This window comes from Scyliorhinus canicula, chromosome 11 (genome assembly GCF_902713615.1).
Source record: "Scyliorhinus canicula chromosome 11, sScyCan1.1, whole genome shotgun sequence".
Classification (NCBI taxonomy): Eukaryota; Metazoa; Chordata; class Chondrichthyes; order Carcharhiniformes; family Scyliorhinidae; genus Scyliorhinus; species Scyliorhinus canicula.
Window position 1 is genome coordinate 7,253,961 of NC_052156.1, and position 22,355 is coordinate 7,276,315.

Sequence of the window (22,355 nt, forward strand, 5' to 3'; positions counted from 1 at the left end):
TCAGCATTGAACTCCATGTGCCACCTGTTCCCCTTTTCCAGTGAGCAGTTTGGGGCCCCTTATCGAAGGAAGGATGTTCTGGCCTTGGAGAAGGTCCAGAGGAGGTTCACAAGAATGATCCCCAGAATGATAGACTTGTCGTAGGAGGAACGTTTAAGGACTCTGGGTCTGACTCCAGGAAGTTTAGAAGAATGAGGGGGAGATCTCATTGAAACTTGCAGGATACTGCGGGGCCTGGATAGAGTGGACGTGGAGAGGATGTTTCCACTGGCAGGAGAAACTAGAACCAGAGGACACAGTCTCAGACTGAAGAGATGATCCTTTAAAACAGATGAGGAGGAATTTCTCCAGCCAGAGGGTGGTGAGTCTGTGGAACTCTTAGCCACGGAAGGCAGTGGAGGCCAAGTCATTCAGTGTCTTTAGAACAGAGATAGATAGGTTAAGACCATAAGACATAAGAGCAGAAATAGGCCACTCGGCCCATCGAATGTGTTTCGCCATTCAATCATGGCTGATATTTTTCTCCTCATTTTCCTGTCTTCTCCCCATAACCCCTGATCCCCATATTAATCAAGAACCTATCTATCTCTGTCTTAAAGACACTCAGTGATTTGGCCTCCACAGCCTTCTGCAGCAAAGAGTTGCACAGATTCACCACCCTCTGGCTGAAGAAGTTCCTCCTCATCTCTGTTTTAAAGGACCATCCCTTTAGTCTGAGATTGTGTTCCCTGGTTCTAGTTTTTCCTACAAGGTTCTTGATTAATAAGGGGATGAGAACCATATTAGCCATGATTGAATGGCGGGGCAGATTGAATGGGCCGAATGGCTTAATTCTGCTCTTAAGTCTTATGGTCCGGAATGTGGCGACTAGGGGCATTTCACAGTAACTTCAATTGAAGCCTACTCGTGACAATAAGCAATTTTCATTTTTCATTTCAAGTTCTGAAATTTCTGATGATCTCCATTTAGCAGCAAAAAATAAACCACGGGACAAATGTAAATGCGGTGCAGGAGAGCAAATTATATCCCATGTTCGGTGCTGTAACATGAAATTGATATCCCCCTGCCCCAAACTCACAACAGGGCTATCCTCCTCCCGGTGGGTAAATTTTAACTGTCAGATTGGGAACCCATTCTTCAAAAATCTCCTCCACTTTCTTTCATGTCCATTGATTTCAGCAATAACTTCCATTTATCTCATGCTTTTCACCAAATAAATCATCCCAAGGTGCTTTGCAGGAGAGTTCATGGACTATTATTGCAGAATCCCTACAGTGCAGAAGGAGGCCATTCGGTCCATCGGGTCTGCATCCACCCTCCGAAATAACACCCTACCCAGACCCACTGCCCCACCCCATCCCATCCCCTTAACCCCACCTGACCTGCACATCTATGGACTGTGGGAGGAAACTGGAGAATCCGGAGGAAACCCACGCAGACACTGGGAGGACGTGCAGACTCCGCACAGACACCCGAGGCCGGAATCGAACCCGGGTCCCTGGTGCTGTGAAGCAGCAGTGCTAACCACTGTGCCACCCCATTTGTTATCAAACATAAATTGTCAGCGAGCCACATAAGGACACATCTGGACAAGCGACTAAAGGTTTCCCGAAGAGGTGGGCTTCTGAGGAGTGTCTTAAAGGAGGAGAGAGAGAGAGCTAGCAAGGTGAGACGTTTGCAAGTCCACAAAGCCATTCGAAGATCAGGAACGATTTCAAAACGAAGGCATCGATAGATTGGCCGTCAATCAATGAGCACAGGGGGTGATGTGTGAACAGAATGTGATACAAGTTAGCATGTGGGTCTGAATCATTAACCCAGCTTTTGTCTTTATAGTTTTTGATATTCTGCTGCTTAACTTTTGTTTAACTACAGCAGAGGTACAGGAATCTGTTACTTTCCTGCACAACCTGCAGTACCACCAAAGTCCAGTAGAGTGCACTGATGAGAAACATCTGTTCCTGTGGAAAACCTGCGCCACCAGGAGGAATTATGTGGTACAGCAACTTTACGAGTAAAGAGGGAGGAAACGGAATTGTTACAGCACAGAAAAAGACCATTCGACCCGGCATGTCTGTGCCAGCTCTCCAAAAGAGCAATTTACCCAATGACGCTCTCCCACCTTCTCAAACCGCTGCACATTCTTCTGTTTCAGATAACTGGAACAGCAGTACCTTCACTCCCTCATCTTAACCATTGATACGGAGCCGAGGACCTGGGTTCGATCCCGGCCCTGTATGTGTGGAGTTTGCACATTATTCCGGTGTCTGTGTGGGTCTCACCCCCACAACCCAAAGATGCACAGGTTAGGTGGATTGGCCACACTAATTTGCCGCTTAATTGAAAAAAAAATAATTGGGTACTCTAAAGTTATTTGAAAAAAATCTTAGCCATTGATATAAATTGTAAAATGTTGAGGCCCCAGCACAGACCCAGTCTGCGGGACTCCAGACATCACATCCTGCCAATCAGATAAGACCCATTTACGCAGACTCTTTGTTTTCTGCCAACTAGCTATTCTCATATGTAACTCCCTGAGCTTTTATTTTGCAAAATAAAGGTTGATGTGGCACCTTATCAAATGCCTTCTGGAAATCCAGGTACACCCCATCCTTGAAACAAATTCAAAGTGCATGTGACTCCTTCAAAGAACTCCAATAAATTGGTTAAACAGGATTTCCCTTTCACAAATGTATGCTGACTCTTCATGCTGACTTTTCGAGGAGAGTTATCAGCTGCCCAGCGGGAACGGGTTCCGATACTTACAGGTCCAGGACTATGAAAGGAAGTAGTGCTGTCCTTTTCTGATTTGCTGCCCAAGGTGTCATGGGCAGTGGTTACAACTGTTGCTTCACAGTGCCAGGTACCCAGGCTTGATTCCGGCCTTGGGTGTCTGTCTGTGTGGAGGCAGGGCCGGCTCAAGGTACCGGCAACTCGGGCAGTCGCCCGGGGCGCCATGTGCTAGGGGGCGCCATCAACGAGTGCGTGACCAGCGTCAGAGACCTGCCGACAGAGAGACCGGCCCGCTGATCGGTGAGTCCCGATCATATACCAGGTCAGTCCGGCCCCCCCCCCAACCCGACCCGACCCGACCCCCCCCCCGACCCGACCCCCCCCGACCCGACCCGACCCCCCCCCGACCCGACCCGACCCCCCCCCCGACCCGACCCGACCCCCCCCCGACCCGACCCCCCCCGACCCCCCCGACCCCCGACCCCCCCGACCCCCGACCCCCCCCGAAGGGCGCCGAAGTTCAGCTTGCCCGGGGCACCAGCAACCCTAGGGCCGGCGCTGTGTGGAGGTTGCACATTCTCTCCGTGACTGCGTGGGTTTCCACCGGGTGTTCTGGTTTCCTCCCACAAGGTGTGCAGGTTAGGTGAGTTGGACAGGCTAAATTGCCCAGTGTCCGAGGATATGCAAGTTGGGCGGGTTACAGGGATACATGGGGGGAGTGGGGATAGGCAAGATGCTGTTTTTGGAGGTGTGGTCCAGATTTGATGGGCTGAATGGCCTCCTACACTAGGGATTCTCTGAGTGGACTTGGGCCAATGTGCCGTGCAGCGCCACCTCCGTCTGGCCTGGGGAAGCGCAGCAGCGGCCGGGGATGGAGGAACTACAACTCCCATAAGGCGCCGCGTCGCGCAGGCGCGGACCCGCCCACCTGGCTTCACCGGCGGATCCGATTGGCCGTTCCTGTGCTGACGCAGGCGCCCCGCCCCTGGTCCAATGGCGGGGGAGGATACTGCAGGTGGCGGCAGCTGTCAGCACTGAGAAGAATCTCCCGCACTCCAGCATGGGCGCCAACGGCAGCACCAGGCGCGTCTCCTTCACCAAGGATAACCAGGAGCGGGTGACAGTTTTACAGGGGATGAGGGTGAGTGGGTGCGGGAGGGGGTAAATCGGGAAGAGGGGTAAAGGGGTGGGGGTAAATGGGGAGGAGGGGTAAGGGGGTAAATGGAGAGGAGGGGTAAAGGGGTGGGGGTAAATGGGGAGGAGGGGTAAAGGGGGAGGAGGGGTAAAGGGGTGGGGGTAAATGGGGAGGAGGGGTAAATGGGGAGGAGGGGTAAATGGGGAGGAGGGGTAAAGGGGGAAGAAGGGTAAAGGGGGTGGGGGTAAATGGGGAAGAGGGGTAAAGGGGTGGGGGTAAATGGGGAAGAAGGATAAAGGGGGTGGGGGTAAATGGGGAAGTGGGGTAAAGGGGTGGGGGTAAATGGGGAGGGGGGTAAAGGGGTGGGGGTAAATGGGGAGGGGGGTAAAGGGGTGGGGGTAAATGGGGAGGAGGAGTAAAGGGGTGGGGGTAAATGGGGAGGAGGGGTAAAGGGGTGGGGGTAAATGGGGAAGAAGGATAAAGGGGGTGGGGGGTAAATGGGGAAGAGGGGTAAAGGGGTGGGGGTAAATGGGGAGGAGGAGTAAAGGGGTGGGGGTAAATGGGGAAGAAGGGTAAAGGGGGTGGGGGTAAATGGGGAGGAGGGGTAAAGGGGTGGGGGTAAATGGGGAGGAGGGGTAAAGGGGTGGGGGTAAATGGGGAAGAAGGGTAAAGGGGGTGGGGGTAAATGGGGAAGAGGGGTAAAGGGGGTAAATGGGGAAGAGGGGTAAAGGGGGTAAATGGAGAGGAGGGGTAAAGGGGTGGGGTAAATGGGGAGGAGGGGTAAAGGGGTGGGGGTAAATGGGGAAGAAGGGTAAAGGGTAGGGGTCAATGGGGAAGAGGGGTAAAGGGGGTAAATGGGGAGGAGGGGTAAATGGGGAGGAGGGGTAAAGGGGTGGGGGTAAATGGGGAAGCGGGGTAAAGGGGTGGGGGTAAATGGGGAAGAGGGGTAAAGGGGTGGGGGTAAATGGGGAGGAGGGGAAAAGGGGTGGGGGTAAATGGGGAAGAAGGGTAAAGGGGGTGGGGGTAAATGGGGAAGAAGGGTAAAGGGGTGGGGGTAAATGGGGAGGAGGGGTAAAGGGTGGGGGTAAATGGGGAAGAGGGGTAAATGGGGTAAAGTGGGTGGGATAAATGGGGAATAGGAGTGGGAGTGTAAAGAGGGTGGAGGTACAATGGGAGGGATAAAGGGGATGAGGGTAAATGGGGGAAGATGGATAAAGGGGTGGAAGGTAAGAGGGGTAAATGGAGCAGGACAAAATGGGGGAAGATGGGTAAATGAGGATGTAGGGTAAAGGGCATTGGGGCAAATAGGGAAGAGGTTTGGGGGTAAATGGGGGGGGAAGGGGTGGGAGTAACTGGGGAAAGAGTTGTGAAAGGTGGGGATTAAAGGTGGTGGCTGTACACGGGGAGAGGGGTAAAAGGGGTGCAGGGTAAAAAGAGGGGTAAAGTGGTGGAGGGTAATGGGGAAGAGCGGTAAAGTCGTGGGGGTAAAGGGATGAGCAATGGGTGGAAGTGTAAAAAGGTGGGGTAAATGGAGGAGGATGGCTGCTAAGGAGGTGGGGTAAATGGGGAAGAGGGGAAAAGGGGGTTGGGGCAAAGTGGGTGGGGTGAATTGGGGTAAGGGGTAAAGGTGGGGGTAGAGGGGTGGGGATAACTGGCGGAAGGGTGGTAAAGGTAGTGGAGGTAAATGGTGAAGATTTGGATTTGTTTATTGTCACGGGTACCGAGGTACAGTGAAAAATATTGTTCTGCGTACAGTCCAGACAGATCATTCCATACATTAAAAAAAACATAGGACATATGATGAATACACAATGTAAATACATATGAGGGCAGCACGGTAGCATTGTGGATAGCACAATGGCTTCACAGCTCCAGGATCCCAGGTTCGATTCTGGCTTGGGTCACTATCTGTGCGGAGTCTGCACATCCACCCCATGTGTGCGTGGGTTTCCTCCGGGTGCTCCGGTTTCCTCCCACAGTCCAAAGGTGTGCAGGTTAGGTGGATTGGCCATGATAAATTGCCCTTAGTGTCCAAAATTGCCCTTAGTGTTGGGTGGGGTTACTGGGTTATTGGGATAGGAGGAGGTGTTGACCTTGAGTAGGGTGCTCTTTCCAAGAGCCGGTGCAGATTCGATGGCCTCCTTCTGCACTGTAAATTCTATGATATGATGTAGAGATGCTGGCGTTGGACTGGGGTGGGCACAGTAAGAACATAGAACATAGAGAACATAGAACAGTACAGCACAGAACAGGCCCTTCGGCCCTCAATGTTGTGCCGAGCCATGATCACCCTACTCAAACCCACGTATCCACCCTATACCCGTAACCCAACAACCCCCCCTTAACCTTACTTTTTGTAGGACACTACGGGCAATTTTAGCATGGCCAATCCACCTAACCCGCACATCTTTGGACTGTGGGAGGAAACCGGAGCACCCGGAGGAAACCCACGCACACAGGGGGAGGACGTGCAGACTCCACACAGACAGTGACCCAGCCGGGAATCGAACCTGGGACCCTGGAGCTGTCAAGCATTTATGCTAACCACCATGCTACCCTGCTGCCCTTATACCTGCTTTTGGCCCATATCCCTTAATATCTTTGATTAACAAAATCTATCTATCTCAGATTTAAAATCAACAACTGCTGTTTGTGGGAGAGAGCTCCAAACCTCTACCACCCTTTGAGTGAAGAGGTCCTTCCCAACATCTCTCCTGAACGGTCTGGCCCTAATTTTTAGACTATGCCCCCTGTATTCTCACCCGATGCCTGTGCCTATGTATTTACATTGTAAGAAGTCTGACAACACCAGGTTAAAGTCCAACAGGTTTGTTTCAAACACTAGCTTTCAGAGCACTGCCCCTGCTCCTTCCTCAGGTGAATGAGGAAGGAGCAGTGCTCCAAAAGCTAGTGTTTGAAACAAACCTGTTGAACTTTAACCTGGTGTTGCAAGACTTCTTGCAATGTAAATACATAGGCACAGGCATCGGGTGAGAATACAGGGGGCATAGTCTAAAAATTAGGGCCAGACCGTTCAGGAGAGATGTTGGGAAGGACCTCTTCACTCAAAGGGTGGTAGAGGTTTGGAGCTCTCTCCCACAAACAGCAGTTGTTGATTTTAAATCTGAGATAGATAGATTTTTGTTAATCAAAGATATTAAGGGATATGGGCCAAAAGCTGGTATATGGAGTTAAACTACAGATCAGCTGTGATCTCACTGAATGGCCAACTCCAAGGACTTGGCTTCCACTCTGCAACTTGATCCTCAATTTTCTGACCAACAGACCTCAATCAGTAAGAATGAACAACAACACCTCCTCCACAATAGTCCTCAATACCGGGGCCCCGCAAGGATGCATACTTAGCCCCCTACTCTACTCCCTTTACACACACGACTGTGTGGCAAAATTTGGTTCCAACTCCATCTACAAGTTTGCTGACGATACGACCATAGTGGGCCGGATCTTGAACAACGACGAGTCCGAATACAGGAGGGAGATAGAGAACCTAGTGGAATGGTGCAGCGACAACAAGCTCTCCCTCAGTGCCAGCAAAACTAAAGAGCTGGTCATTGACTTCAGGAAGCGAAGTATCGCACGCAACCTTGTCAGCATCAACGGGGCCGAGGTGGAGATGGTGAGCAGTTTCAAATTCCTAGGGGTGCACATCTCCAAAAATCTGTCCTGGTCCACCCACATTGATGCTACCACCAAGAAAGAACAACAGCGCTTATACTTCCTCAGGAAACTAAGGAAATATGGCATGTCCACATTAACCCTTACCAACTTTTACAGATGCACCATAGAAAGCATCTTATCTGGCTGCATCACAGCCTGGTATGGCAACTGCTCGGCCCAGGACCGCAAGAAACTTCAGAGAGTCGTGAACACCGCCCAGTCCATCACATGAACCTGCCTCCCATCCATTGACTCCATCTACACCTCCTGCTGCCTGGGGAAAGCGGGCAACATAATCGAAGATCCCTCCCACCCGGCTTACTCACTCTTCCAACTTCTTCCATCGGGCAGGAGATACAGAAGTCTGAGAACACGCACGAACAGACTCAAAAACAGCTTCTTCCCCACTGTCACCAGACTCCTAAATGACCCTCTTATGGACTGACCTCATTAACACTATACCCCTGTATGCTTCATCTGATGCCGGTGCTTATGTAGTTACATTGTATACTTTGTGTTGCCCTATTATGTATTTTCTTTTTTCCCCTTTTCTTCCCATTTACTTAATGATCTGTTGAGCTGCTCACAGAAAAATACTTCTCACTGTACCTCGGTACATGTGACAATAAACAAAATGCAATCCAATCCTGTTCCTATGATCCTATGGATCCAATCCTCTCTGATCCAAATTTCCTGACTGCCTTGTGGGTTGAATGGCAACCTCAGGTCTAGGCTCTTGGTGACAATTTGGAATCTGGTCTGATTTTTTTAATTTCACGGGACATTGACATCGCTGGCTCAGACAATGCTTGTTGCCCATCCCTAATTGCCCTTGCGAAAGTGGTGAGCTAGCTGCTTGAGCCGCTGCAGTCCATATGTAGGTACACCCACAGTGCTGTTAGGGAGGGAGTACCAGGATTTTGACCCAGCGACGGTGAAAGATCGACAATATATTTCTGTCAGAATTGTGTGTGACTTGGAGAGGAGCTTCCAAGTCATGGCGTTCCCATGCATCTGTTGGCCTTGTCCTTTTAGATAAGAACATAAGAACATAAGAACCAGGAGCAGGAGTAGGCCATCTGGCCCCTCGAGCCTGCTCCGCCATTCAATTAGATCATGGCTGATCTTTTGTGGACTCAGCTCCACTTTCCGGCCCGAACACCATAACCCTTAATCCCTTTATTCTTCAAAAAACTATCTATCTTTACCTTAAAAACATGTAATGAAGGAGCCTCAACTGCTTCACTGGGCAAGGAGTTCCATAGATTCACAACCCTTTGGGTGAAGAAGTTCCTCCTAAACTCAGTCCTAAATCTACTTCCCCTTATTTTGAGGCTATGTCCCCTAGTTCTGCTGTCACCCGCCAGTGGAAACAACCTGCCCGCATCTATCCTATCTATTCCCTTCATAATTTTAAATGTTTCTATAAGATCCCCCCTCATCCTTCTAAATTCCAACGAGTACAGTCCCAGTCTACTCAACCTCTCCTCATAATCCAACCCCTTCAGCTCTGGGATTAACCTAGTGAATCTCCTCTGCACACCCTCCAGTGCCAGTACGTCCTTTCTCAAGTAAGGAGACCAAAACTGAACACAATACTCCAGGTGTGGCCGCACTAACACCTTATACAATTGCAACATAACCTCCCTAGTCTTAAACTCCATCCCTCTAGCAATGAAGGACAAAATTCCATTTGCCTTCTTAATCATCTGTTGCACTTGTAAACCAACCTTCTGTGACTCATGCACTAGCACACCCAAGTCTCTCTGAACAGCGGCATGCTTTAATATTTTATCGTTTAAAAAATAATCCCGTTTGCTGTTATTCCTACCAAAATGGATAACCTCACATTTATCAACATTGTATTCCATCTGCCAGACCCTAGCCCATTCACTTAACCTATCCAAATCCCTCTGCAGACTTCCAGTATCCTCTGCACTTTTCGCTTTACCACTCATCTTAGTGTCATCTGCAAACTTGGACACATTGCCCTTGGTCCCCAACTCCAAATCATCTATGTGGTTGCAGTCGTGAGTTTGGAAGGTGTAAGGAGCCTTGGTAGGTTGCTGCGGTGTTTCTTGTAGATAGTAAACACGCTGCCACTGAGTACCAGTGGTGGAGGGAGTGAATGGTTGTGAATGGCTTGCCACTCAAGTGGGCTGGTTTGTTCTGGATGGTGTTGTGTTTCTCGAGTGTTGTTGGAGCTGCACTCATCCAGGTTAGTGGAGAGTATTCCATTACACTCCTGACTTGTAAATGGCGGACAGGCATTTGGGAATCTGGAGATGAGTTACTCATCGCAGAATCACAGCCTCTGACCTGTTCTTGTAGCCAAACTAATTGTTGTTGGTTCAGTTAGTTTCTGTTCATGGTAGCCCCCAATGTTGTTGACAGTGGGGAATTACATGATGGTTAAACCATTGAATATCATGAGGAAATGCTAAGACTCTCTCTTTGGTGATGGTTATTGCCCGTGACGCGTATGTTATTTGCCAGTCCAGGTCTGAATGAAGTCCAAGTCTTGCATATGTTGTTGAACATTGTGCAACCATCTGTGATCATCCCCACTTCTGACATTATGATGGAGGGCAGGTCATCGATGAAGCAGCTGAAGGTGGTTGGGCCGAGGACACTACCCAGAGCAACTCCTGCAGTGATGTCCCAGGACTGAGATGATTGACCTTCAACCATCACAACTATCTTGTGCTAGTATGAATCCATGCAGTAGAGTGTTTTCCCCCTGATTCCCATTGACCTCTGCTTTGTTAGGGCTCCTTGATGCCACACTTGGTCAAGGGCGTTAATTCTCACCTCACTTTTCTAGCTTAATGCTTTTATCCCCTGGTGTGGGTACACCTTCAATACTGTTGGAGAGGGAGTTCCAGGATCTTGACTTTGCAATGGTGAAAGAACGGCGATATATTTCCATCAGGGTGATGAGTGACTTGGAGTGGAACTTGCAGGTGGTGTTGCTCATAGGAATGCCCTGGTAGAAAGCTGCCTGGTCCCTTATTTGGATCCATAAGGGAGCAGAAGTTGTGAATATAAAATGTAACCCACCCTCTCCCTTTTTAGTCCCAAACTGATAATTAATTTCAGATTTTATGATAGTCCCACTCTCCAGCCCCATTAATCATGGATCTGTTGCTGATTCCAATCCAGTGGTACTCAGTTATAACAAGTCTGTTGTGGGCAGCTGAGTTAGCTGCGCCATTTTCCCAACTCTCAAATCACCGTGCTCAGTTGGACAGGACTACACTACAACGCTAGTTGCCATCTGCAGAAGAGAGAGGGGATCACGGTGCAGAAGAGAATTCTCAGGATGGATTTTCTGATAGATTGAATAAACTTTGTGGGCTGACAGAGCAAAGAGTCGTGTAGTCAATGTGATGGCATTTTTTTGAATAACGAATGAGATATTCAATTATAGGTTCCATCAGAGATGTAGACTGTTTTATTACTTTCACAGTCACTCTGATCCGATCATCCTATGTGACGTTAATGTTATTTAAAACTCATTGTTTTTGACAGTTGACAGGGGAAACTTGCACTACACTGCTTGCAGTGAAAATTAAATTAAATTGATTTGTGCAGAAATGTCTTTTTAAAAACTCAAGGTGAGATCTTTTCAAACTTGAAGGCAAGTGAGTGAATGTCACTTACTTGTCTGCAGGTTGTGTACGACCATCGCTTTTCATTTTACCTTCTCTTCCAGTTGTCTCCTTGGCCTGTTCTCTCACGAACATGCTGAATTTGTCGAGCTCACTTTCTGTGGTGCTTCCTGCCGGGTTCACTCGGCATCGCTCGTGAATTGGGACACTGCTCATGTCTCCAGTCGACTGAATTGTAGCCCTGGAGAAGGGCGGACACTCTGCTTTTTACAAGCCCTGGAGCAAATTCTAGCGCCTGCAATCTGCTGATGCTTCCACCTCCTCCAAACTCTCCCGGGCATTAAAGAGGAAAAGAAAGAATCTGCATTTATATAGTGCCTTTCACAACCTCAAGACACTTTATAAACAATAAAGTTTAGTCACTGTTGTAACATGGGTGATATGGCAGCCAATTTGCACACAGCAAGATCCCACAGCCAGGTGATAGATGACCAGATAATCTGTTTTTGTGATATTGGTCAAGGGATAACAATCAGCCAGGACACTGGGGTGTACGCCACTGCCAATTATTTGCCTGTACTGTAACTCAGACTGGAGCCTGAATCCAGGACCAGCCACATACCACCTCCTAAGTCCTGACCACTGTGAGCTAAACCAGCATTTGCACTCATGGTCCAGGCCGACAGATGAAATTGGACACTTTGGTGAGATACCAGAGGGCTGTGAGTGTTTGTGTTATTGCTGCTCCTTGGTCTTCACTCTGTGTTATTGAAGGAGTGCTACATTGCCAGAATGGTCATCTTACAAATGAAACGTTAAATGGAGGCCTGGCCCGAGTACTCTGATGGTTCTGTTCAGTGGCACTGTTTGAAACCAGTAACGAGCTCTTCCTGCCTGATATTCATCCCTCAACCAACATAATTCAAACGGATTACCTGGCCATTCAACTCATGGCTTTTTGGCAGCTGTTGGATTGTGCATAGTGGCTGGTGTATTTACCTACAGAACAACAGTAACTGCACTCGAGTAATTCACTGTATTTGAATTGCTTTGGGAAATTTCTAGGAGTTGATTGAATCATAAAATTTACAGTGCAGAAGGAGGCCATTCAGCCCATTGAGTCTTCACCGGCCCTTGGAAAGAGCACCCTACTTAAGCCCGCGCCTGGGACTCCACCCCATACCTGAAACCCAGTAAGCCTTCCTAACCTTTGGGACACTAAGGGACAATTTAGCATAGCCAATCCACCTAATCTGCATATATTTGGACAGTGGGAGGAAACCGGAGCACCCGGAAGAAACCCACGCAGACACAGGGAGAAAGTGTAAACTCCACACAGACAGTCACCCGAGGCCAGAATTGAACCTGGGTCCCTGGAGCTGTGAGGCAGCAGTGCTGACCACTGTTCAACTGTGCCGCTTCATGATGGAAAGCAATAAAAATACAACTCTTACTACTTTCTTCCTGTAGCAAATAACCATTGAAGCAGTTTCTCTCTCACACCATACGCAAACTGTGCCATTGGGGATTGGAACTGATTTTAATTTTGCAAAATGTTTAATTTTAGAATCTCTATCAAGGTGCCCTCTTTCCTTGTCCCAATCAAAGTAGCCAAGTTCACGATGAAGGGCTCATGCAAAGAATGTCACAGTCTTACCAAACGTTTCTCTTTACAGCTGTCTGAAAACCTTGTTTCACGAATGAAGGATCTTCCTCAACCATTGTCAAAGTCATCAAGCTCCGTCTCTGCAGGTATGTGAAAGGCTTGTAAAAGATGGTATTGACGTGAAACATTATTTCTAAGTGTAATATTGGGGTTGTTGCCATTGCTTCAGTGGAAAATTATCTGACTGCACAATTTGAAAAACGAATCAAGTTCCACTGGCTCGAGACCAATATTTTGCACTTAATGGACACCTTAATACCACGGCAGCACGGTGACATAGTGGTTAGCACAGTTGCTTCACAGCGCCAGGGTCCCAGGTTCGATTCCCGGCTCGGTCACTGTTTGTGCGGAGTCTGCACGTTCTCCCCGTGTCTGCGTGGGTTTCCTCCAGGTGCTCCGGTTTCCTCCCACGGTCCAAAGATGTGCGGGTTAGGTGGATTGGCCATGATAAATTGCCCTTAGTGTCCAGAAAATGTTAAGTGGGGTTACGGGATAGGGTAGATACGTGAGCTTCAGTAGGGTGCTCTTTCCAGGGCCGGTGCAGACTTGATGGGCTGAATGGCCTCCTGCACTATAAATTGTATGATTCTATGATCTCTTTCCATCCGCCCCATCCCACGCATGCTTTGCTAATTGATTAATTGGCCATTCATGCCATTGTACCAATGTTACAAATGGGATTTTGTGGTGTGCAAAATTGTTGCCATGTTTGTCTCAAAGATTTCAGAGTAATTCATTGAATAAAAGATCCTTTGAGATAGAGAAAAAACCTTGCATTTATATAGCACCTGTTATGACCTCAGGACAGCTCAAAACACTTGCAACGTTTTGAGGCGTAGTTACTGTTGCAATGTAGGAAGTGCAGCCAATTTCTGTACAGCAAGGTCTCAGTTTATGCCCACATTATTTCCAGTGATTTTGGTTGAGGGAAAAGGATATCCCAGCTGTTTGAATATTCCGACCTCATGGGGATATTGGATGAATACGTGGCTGGTAGATAGTGTAAGGTGGAGGGTTTCAGATTCCTGGGACCAGTTCTGGGGAGGTGGGACCAGTGCAAACTGGATGGGTTATAACTGGGCAGGACTGATGTCCTAGAGTGAGTTTTTTGTTTGTGTGGTTGGGGAGGGTTTAAACTAGAATGGCAGGGGGATGGGAACCGAAGCAGGGTGACAAGCGAAAGAGACTTAGGGCAGTTGAATCATAGAATTTACAGTGCAGAAGGAAGCCACTCAGCCCATCGAGTCTGCACTGGCTCTTGGAAAGAGCACCCCACTGAAGCCCACATCTCCAGCCTATCCCCATAATCCCACCAAACCTAAGGGCAATTTACCATGGCCAATCCACTTAACTTGCACATCTTTGGACTGTGGGAGGAAACCGGAGCACCTGGAGGACACCCACACAGAGACGGGGAGAATTTGCAGACTCCGCACAGACAGCACCCAAGCCGGGAATCGAACCTGGGACCCTGGGGTGTGAAGCAACTGTGCTAACCACTGTGGTACCGTGATTCCCTAATAAAAGAAAGAACAGTAAAATGCAAAAATGGTGGACCGGGTAATCGAGGGCGAGAGGCATATAGGGCCACAATACAAAGAAAAGTTAGGGTGATTAAAAATGACAAAAGGGCAAGTCTAAAGGCTTTGTATCTTAATGATTGAAGTACCTTGATGCACGAAGCAAGGTATAAACGAACTGTCGGTGCAAATCAAAATAAATGGATATGATCTCATAACCATTACGGAAACATGGTTACAAAGAGATCAAAACTGGGAACTTGACATTCAGTGATATTTGACTTTTTGAAAGGACAGGAGGGATATTTAACTTTTTGAAAGGACAGGAGGGAAAGAATGTGGTGGGGTAGCACTGTTCGTAAGAGATGAAATGAGAACAGTTGTGTGAGACGACCTAGACTCGGACGATGTAGAGTCCATTTGGGTGGAAGTGAAAAAGAGCAAGGGAAGGAACACATTGGTAGGGGCAGTGTTTATATCCCTAAACAGTAGCCACACTGTAGGAAAGTGTATAAATCCACAAAGAATAGGATGTAAAAAGGAGCAATAATTATGGGTAGCTTTAATTTCCATGTTACTAGGTAATGAGTCAGGTTTAATAAATGACCTCAGAATAGATCCCCTAGGAAATAGTGATCATAACATGTTAGAATTTAATACTAAGCTTGAGAGTGAGAAACGTTGGTTGGAAGCAACTGTGTTTGGGAACTACAGTGAAATGTGGATAGAGTTATCTAAAGTGGACTGGGTGGATAGATTAGCAGAAAGTACAGCAGCCAAGCAGCGGGAGACATTTAAGGAGGTAATTTGTGACGCAGCAAAAATATATACCATTAAGAAAGAAAGATGACTGCCGGTGACGGCGGGCGGGAGGCAGCCGCACATTGGAGGGCTCCCGTTCGGGAACGGCATTTTCGGGGCTTTAAGCCCGGTCCCAGGGGCCACGGAGGCGGCAAAAGCAGGGAGAAGGCACAGTGAAGGAAAATGTCAAGGGTGAGCAAAAAAACGGCCGTAAAAAAAAAAACTGAAGGTCCGTCGGGGAGTGGAAAGGTCACTACGGGGTCACCAAGGAAAATGGAGGCTGGAGCACGAGGGGAGGCCGCATTGCTTACGGCTGAAGATATAACTAAGGTGATGGCTGCGGAATTCGAAAGGCAATTTACAAAACACATGGAGGCAATGAGGAAGGAGATGAGGAAGGTTTTGAGTGTGCTGGTGGAGGAGGCGATTTCCCCGGTGACGACGGCGGTGGCGAGCACAGTGGCGGAGGTGCGGGAGCAAGGGGAGGCGCTGAAGGAAGTGGAGGAGACATTTTTGCAGCACGGTGATCAACTTACCTTGATGGGGAAGGAGATGCGGAAGGTGATAGAGATTAACAAGGATCTGCGAGGAAAAATGGAAGACCTGGAAAATATATCCAGGCGACAGAATTTGAGGATTGTGGGGCTGCCCGAAGGAGTTGAAGGACCGAGGCCGACGGAGTATTTTGCTGCGATGTTGGCGAAACTATTGAGGGAGAGGAAGGATCCCTCCCGATATGAACTGGATCGGGCTCATCGGTCGTGGAGGCCTGTACCACAGGCGCGTAAGCCGCCAAGGGTAGTGACTCTGTGCTTCCATAGGTACAGTGTAAAGGAGAAGGTCCTGTGCTGGGCCAAGCAGAAGCAGGTGGTGCAGTGGGCTGGAGCTGGTATACGTGTATACCAGGACTTTACGGTGGAGCTGGCGAGGAGGCAGGCTGCCTTCAACTGGGTGAAGAGGGCACTGTACATCAGCAAGGTGCAGAGCGGCATTGTATATCCAGCGAAGCTGAGGGTGACTTACAAACTCGAGGACTTTTATTTTGGAACGGCGGAAGCAGCGGAGGAGTTTGCGAAGGCAGAAGGACTGTGACAGAATTGAGAAATGCCCATGTGCCGATGTAATCTCCTGACTATTTTCTTTTTTGTTTCACTGCGTGCGGGTGTATGGGCTAAAGGAGCCAATAGTGTATATATTTGGACAAGGGAAGTGATGGGATTTTCACTCGAAGTGAGGGCTCTTTAGGGTGTAGGTGGATATGTGGGGTTTGTGTGCTAAAAGGGGATTTCTGGGCTTTCCTGGGGCCGTGCAAGGGGGAAAGAGACCTGGGTGGGGGCCTCCACGCTGGCCAGTCTAAGCCGGCCAGTGAACGGGAGGGAAGTGGGGGGAGGGGCTGCGGCTATCGGAGCCTGGCAGAACAGGGTCCGAGGGGTCTAGCCGGGGTGGAAAGTTGGGGGGAAGGAACCGAGGTTGGGGGGAGGAGTTTTACAGGAGGCAGTGGACGGGAGGAGTTGGGGGGGGGGGGGGTCACAACTCTTGGGTATCATGTACGGTACTCTTTCAGAGGTTGGATGGCATTGAGTGTGGGGTGGGGGGGGGTTGGACTCTATAGGTTAATGGTGACCATGGGCCGTCCCGGACTCCTTTTTCTTTTTCTCCTTTGTTTTTTTTTTAAATAAACAATTTTATTGAGGTAGTTTTTGGCTTTGTAAACAGTTACAGACATCAACAGAAAGAAAGCAAAAAAGGCAAAAATGTGCAAACATCCATGTACTTTCAATACTTCCATCATAACATATTGCACAAGCCCGCTCCCCTGCCACCGGTACTACCCGCCATATTTTCCCTCCTACTCTACTCTACCCCCCACCCCCTGGTGACGCTCACTCTCCCGCAAAGAAGTCAATAAATGGTTGCCACCTCCGGGCGAACCCCTGTACAGATCCCCTCAAGGCGAACTTAATTTTTTCCATACCCAGGAAACTCGACATGTCCGTAAGCCACAACTCAGTCTTCGGGGGCCTTGAGTCCCTCCACGCCAATAGTATTCGTCGCTGGGCTATCAGGGAAGCAAAGGCCAAAACATCGGCCTCTTTCTCCCCCTGGACTCCCGGGTCTTCCGAAACCCCAAAAATTGCCACCCCTGGACTCATCACCACCCTTGTTTTTAGCACCCGGGACATAATCCCCGCAAATCCCTCCCAGTACCCCCTCAGTTTAGGGCATGCCCAAAACATGTGAACGTGGTTCGCTGGTCCTCCCGCGCACCTAGCGCATTTGTCCTCTATCCCAAAGAATTTGCTCATCCGAGCCACCGTCATATGGGCCCGGTGAACGACCTTAAATTGGATCAGCCCGAGCCTAGCACATGTCGCGGTCGAATTTACCTTACTCAGGGCCTCTGCCCACAGCCCATCCTCCATTTCCCCGCCTAGCTCCTCCTCCCATTTAAGTTTCAGTTCCTCTGTCTGGGACCCTTCCTTCCTCATGAGCACCTTATAAATACCCGAGACTCTACCCTTCCCTTCTTCCCCCTAGAGACTATTCTGTCCAGGATCCCCATTGGCGGGAGGCGTGGGAAAGACGGGACCTGTCTACGAACAAAGTCCCGCAACTGTAGGTACCTAAAATAATCCCTTACCAACCCAAATTTCTCCTCCAAGCTCCTCAAACTCGCAAAGGTCCCTTCCAGGAACATATCACCCACCCCCGCCCGCCGCCATACTCGGAACCCCCCATCCATACTCCCGGGGGCAAACCGATGGTTGTCGCAGATTGGCGCCCAGACGGACGCCCCCATCTCCCCTACATGCCTCTTTCACTGGCCCCATATCCGCAGGGATGCCACCACTACAGGGCAGGTGGTGTACTTGGCCGGCGGCAGCGGTAGAGGAGCCGTGACCAGGGCTGCCAAGCTGGAGCCCCTGCACGAAGCCGCCTCCACCCGCTCCCAAATAGACCCCGTACCCACCATCCACTTCCTTATCATAGCGATGTTGGCCGCCCAGTAATAATTAATCAGACTCGGCAAAGCCAGCCCTCCCTCGCTGCGGTTCCTTTCCAACATCGCCTTCTTCACCCGCGGGGATTTTCCCGCCCAGACAAAGCTCATGATCATCCCGTTAACTCTTTTGAAGAAGGACTGTGGGATAAATATCGGGAGGCACTGAAATCTAGGGAGGATTGTCATCTTTACAGTCTGCACCCTCCCTGCCAGCGACAGCGGGAGTGCATCCCATCTCCGAAACTCTCCCTTCATTTGCTCCACCACCCTGGCCAAATTTAACTTGTGCAGCCTGCCCCAGTCTCGTGCCACCTGGATTCCCAAATACCGGAAGTTTTCCTCAACAGGCCTAAACGGTAGCCCTCTCGATCTGTTCTCCTGGCCCCTTGCCTGTATCACAAACATTTCACTCTTGGCCGTATTTAATTTGTATCCTGAGAACTGGCCGAACTTCCTCAGCATTCCCAGTATACTTCCCATCCCGGCCACGGTCCGGCACGTACAGGAGCAGGTCGTCTGCATAAAGAGAGACCCGATGTTCTACCCCGCCCCTCACCATCCACTTCCATCCCTCTGCGGCTCTCAGCGCAATCGCCAGCGGCTCTATGGCCAGCGCAAACAGCAGCGGGGAGAGCGGGCAGCCCCGTCTGGTCCCTCGGTACAACCTAAAGTACTCTGACATTTCTCTGTTAGTCCTGACGCTGGCCCTCGGGGCCTGATATAATAATTTGATCCAATCCTCCAATCCCTCCCCGAACCCAAACCGTCCGAGCACCTCCCATAGATAGTCCCACTCCACCCGCAAAGGCCTTCTTGGCGTCCATTGCCACCACTACCTCCACCTCCCTACCCACCGGGGGCATCATTACCACATTAAGTAATCTTCTCAGGTTGGCCGCCAGCTGCCTACCTTTCACGAACCCAGTTTGGTCCTCCCCAATCACCTCCGGTACGCAGTCCTCCATTCTAACCGCCAGTACCTTTGCCAGGAGCTTGGCGTCAACATTAATCAGGGAGATTGGCCTGTAGGACCCGCACGCCTCCGGGTCTTTACCCCGCTTCAATATCAGTGATATAGTGGCTTGCGACATTGTCGGCGGCAGGGTCCCTCTGTCCCTTGCCTCATTGAAAACCCTCACCAAGACCGGGCCCACCAGCTCAGAAAACTTCCTATAGAACTCTACCGGGTATCCATCCGGCCCCGGGGCTTTCCCCGACTGCATGGCCTTTAGGACCCCCAATACCTCCTCCGCTCTAATCGGGGCCCCCAGCTCATCCACTCGCCCCCCACCTACTGTTGGGAAGGTTAACCCGTCAAGAAACCTTTTCATCTCCTCCGGTTCTTCCGGCGGCTCCGAAGTATACAGCTTGCGATAGAAGTCTCGGAATACCTTATTCAATCCTGCCGGGTCCTCCACTTTGCGCCCCTCCCCATCCCTCACTCTACCTATTTCCCTGGCCGCCTCCCTCCTCCTGAGTTGCTGCGCTAACAGTCTGCTAGCCTTTTCCCCATGCTCGTACACCACTCCCCTCGCCTTCCTAAGCTGTTCCACGGCCCTGCTCGTGGATAGTGCCCCCAGTTCCGCCTGTAGTCTCTGCCTCTCCCTGAGTAAAACCCCCCCTGGGGACTCCGCGTGCTCTTCATCTATCCGACCCATTTCCCTGACCAATCTATCCATCTCTGCCCTGTCTGCCTTGGCTCTGTGGGCCCCAATTGAAATCAGCTCCCCCCGCACTACTGCCTTTAGCGCCTCCCACAGGGTCGCCGCTGAGACCTCCCCCGTGTCATTCACCTGCAAGTAATTTTGCATACACCTCTGAAGCCTTTCGCAGATCCCCTCCTCCGACAGCAGTCCCACGTCTAGCCTCCATTGCGGGCTTTGGTAGCTCGCTCCCCCGATCTGCAGGTCTACCCAATGCGGGGCATGGTCTGAGATAGTAATTGCCGAGTATTAGATAGAGATAGAGAAATACAGCACAGAACAGGCCCTTCGGCCCACGATGTTGCGCCGAACTTTTGTCCTAGGTTAATCATAGAATTTTGGACAATTTTTCATGGCCAATCCACCCAACCTGCACATCTTTGGACTGTGGGAGGAAACCGGAGTACCCGGAGGAAACCCACGCAGTCACGGGGAGGATGTGCAGACTCCACACAGACAGTGACCCAAGCCGAAATCGAACTTGGGACCCTGCAGCTGTGAAGCAATTGTGCTATCCACAATGCTACCGTGCTGCCCTTAAGAAGTTAACCTACACTCCATTATTCTACCCTAATCCAAGTACCTATCCAATAGCCGCTTGAAGGTCCCTAACTTTTCCGACTCAACTACTGCCACAGGCAGTGCATTCCATGCCCCCACTACTCTCTGGGTAAAGAACCTACCTCTGACATCCCCTCTATATCTTCCACCATTTATCTTAAATTTATGTCCCCTTGTAATGGTGTATTCCGTGTTCTTTACCTCCCCTATACAATCCCTGCTTAGTACAAAGAAATCTATCCTAGAATATACTTTATGGACGTGCGAGTAAAACGAGTAGCCCCTTCCTGTCGGCTGTCTATCTCTCCAGGGGTCCACTGCCCCCATTTGCTCCATAAACCCTTTCAGCTCCCTTGCCATTGCTGGGAGTCTACCCGTTCTGGGACACGACCGATCCAAAGCCGGGTCAAGGACCATGTTAAAGTCCCCCCCCCGTTATTAGCCTGCGAGAATCCAGGTCCGGGATCTTCACCAGCACTCTTTTAATGAAGTCCACGTCATCCCAGTTCGGGGCATATATATTCACCAGCACCACTCTTCTCCCCTCCAATCTGCCCCGTACCATCAGGTATCTGCCCCCCCGTCTGCGGATATGCCCTCCGCCTCAAATTGCACGCGCTTGTTGATCATGACTGCCACCCCCCTGGACTTCGAGTCCGAGTGGAAGACCTGGCTAATCCAGTCCTTCCTTAGCCTGGTCTGGTCAGACACTTTCAGATGTGTCTCCTGCAACATAATTACGTCCGCCCTCAGAGCCCACAAGTGCGCGAACACCCGCGCCCTCTTAACCGGACCATTCAGTCCCTTGACGTTCCAGGTGATCAGCCTGGTCGGGGGGCACAACCCCCCCCCCCCACCACCACGCCGGTCAGCCATAGCCTTTCTCGGGCCGACCCCCGGCCTGTGCGTCGCGCCATTCCTGGCCCGCCCTTTGGCTGCCTCCACCCTCGACCTCCTTTCCAGTGCCTATTTCAAGTTCCTCCCACGTCAGCAGAACACCCCCCCCCCCCCCCCCCCACCCACATCCCCCAATACCCCCCCCCCCTCTGACTCTCTTGACTAGCCAATCTGCTAGCCCGGTGACTCAACACTCCGGCGCCTTCCTGTCTCATTCCCATTGTTTCCCCGTCCTCCCCACGTGCTTCTTGAACAGCACCTCCTTGACATTCTTAAAGGCTGCTCGCCGCCGAGCCACCTCCTGGCTTAGGTCCTGGTAAATGCGGAGAACACTGTTGTTCCACGTGCTGCTCCTGGCGCTCTTTGCCCACCGCAGCACCCGCTCCTTGTCCACGAACCTGTGGAACCTAATCACCATCGGGCGGGGGGGGTCCGCCCGGCTGCCCCTGCCTCGCCTGCACTCTGTGTGCCCCCTCCAGCTCCGGCGGTCGCGGAAAGGCTTCGGCCCCCATCAGCTGCTTCAACAGGTCTGCTACAAACGCTGCGGCATCAGCTCCCTCAGCCCCCTCCGGGAGGCCGACCATCCTCAGGTTGTTCCTGCGGACTCTATTCTCCAGCTCCTCCACTCTGTCCAGCAGTCTTCTCTGCCGCTCTTTCAGCCCGTCAACTTCTAGCGCCGCAACCGTCTGCGCATCCGCCTGCTCCTCCACCGCCTCTCCCAGCTCCTTAACTTTAACATCTTCCGCATCCAGCCTCTGGTTCAGCTGATCCACCGCTTTCTGGATTGGGTCCAAGCTGTCCCGCTTCAGCGCTTCAAAACTGGATTTCATTACCTGGAGCATGTTATCCAGCGCCTGCTGGATTGCTGAGTCCGGGGTCCGTGTGTCCGCCATCTTCGGTCCCAGGTAATTTTCTTCAGGTCCTTGCCTCTGTCCCTTTTTCTCCTTTTTCTTCTGCCTTCTGGACTCCCGCTGTTCCATGTGCCGCAGCCCGCTCCTCAGCACTTTCGCTTCCTTCTCTCAGCTCCTTAACTTTTACCTCTTGAG

General features: G+C 50.7%; 1 protein-coding gene across 2 annotated transcripts in view; it reads left to right on the top strand.

Moving 5' to 3' along the window:
* Positions 1–3,695: 3,695 nt before the first annotated feature.
* The window catches only part of LOC119973745 (MICOS complex subunit mic25-like), a 486,022-nt gene continuing 467,362 nt past the window's right edge, over positions 3,696–22,355 (top strand). For both annotated transcript variants that reach the window (XM_038812162.1, XM_038812163.1), the window contains exons 1-2: positions 3,696–3,874; positions 12,834–12,909. In XM_038812162.1, the coding sequence (XP_038668090.1) occupies positions 3,794–3,874; positions 12,834–12,909 (157 nt within the window). In that variant the 5' untranslated portion in view covers positions 3,696–3,793. The remainder of the gene's footprint in view (positions 3,875–12,833; positions 12,910–22,355) is intronic.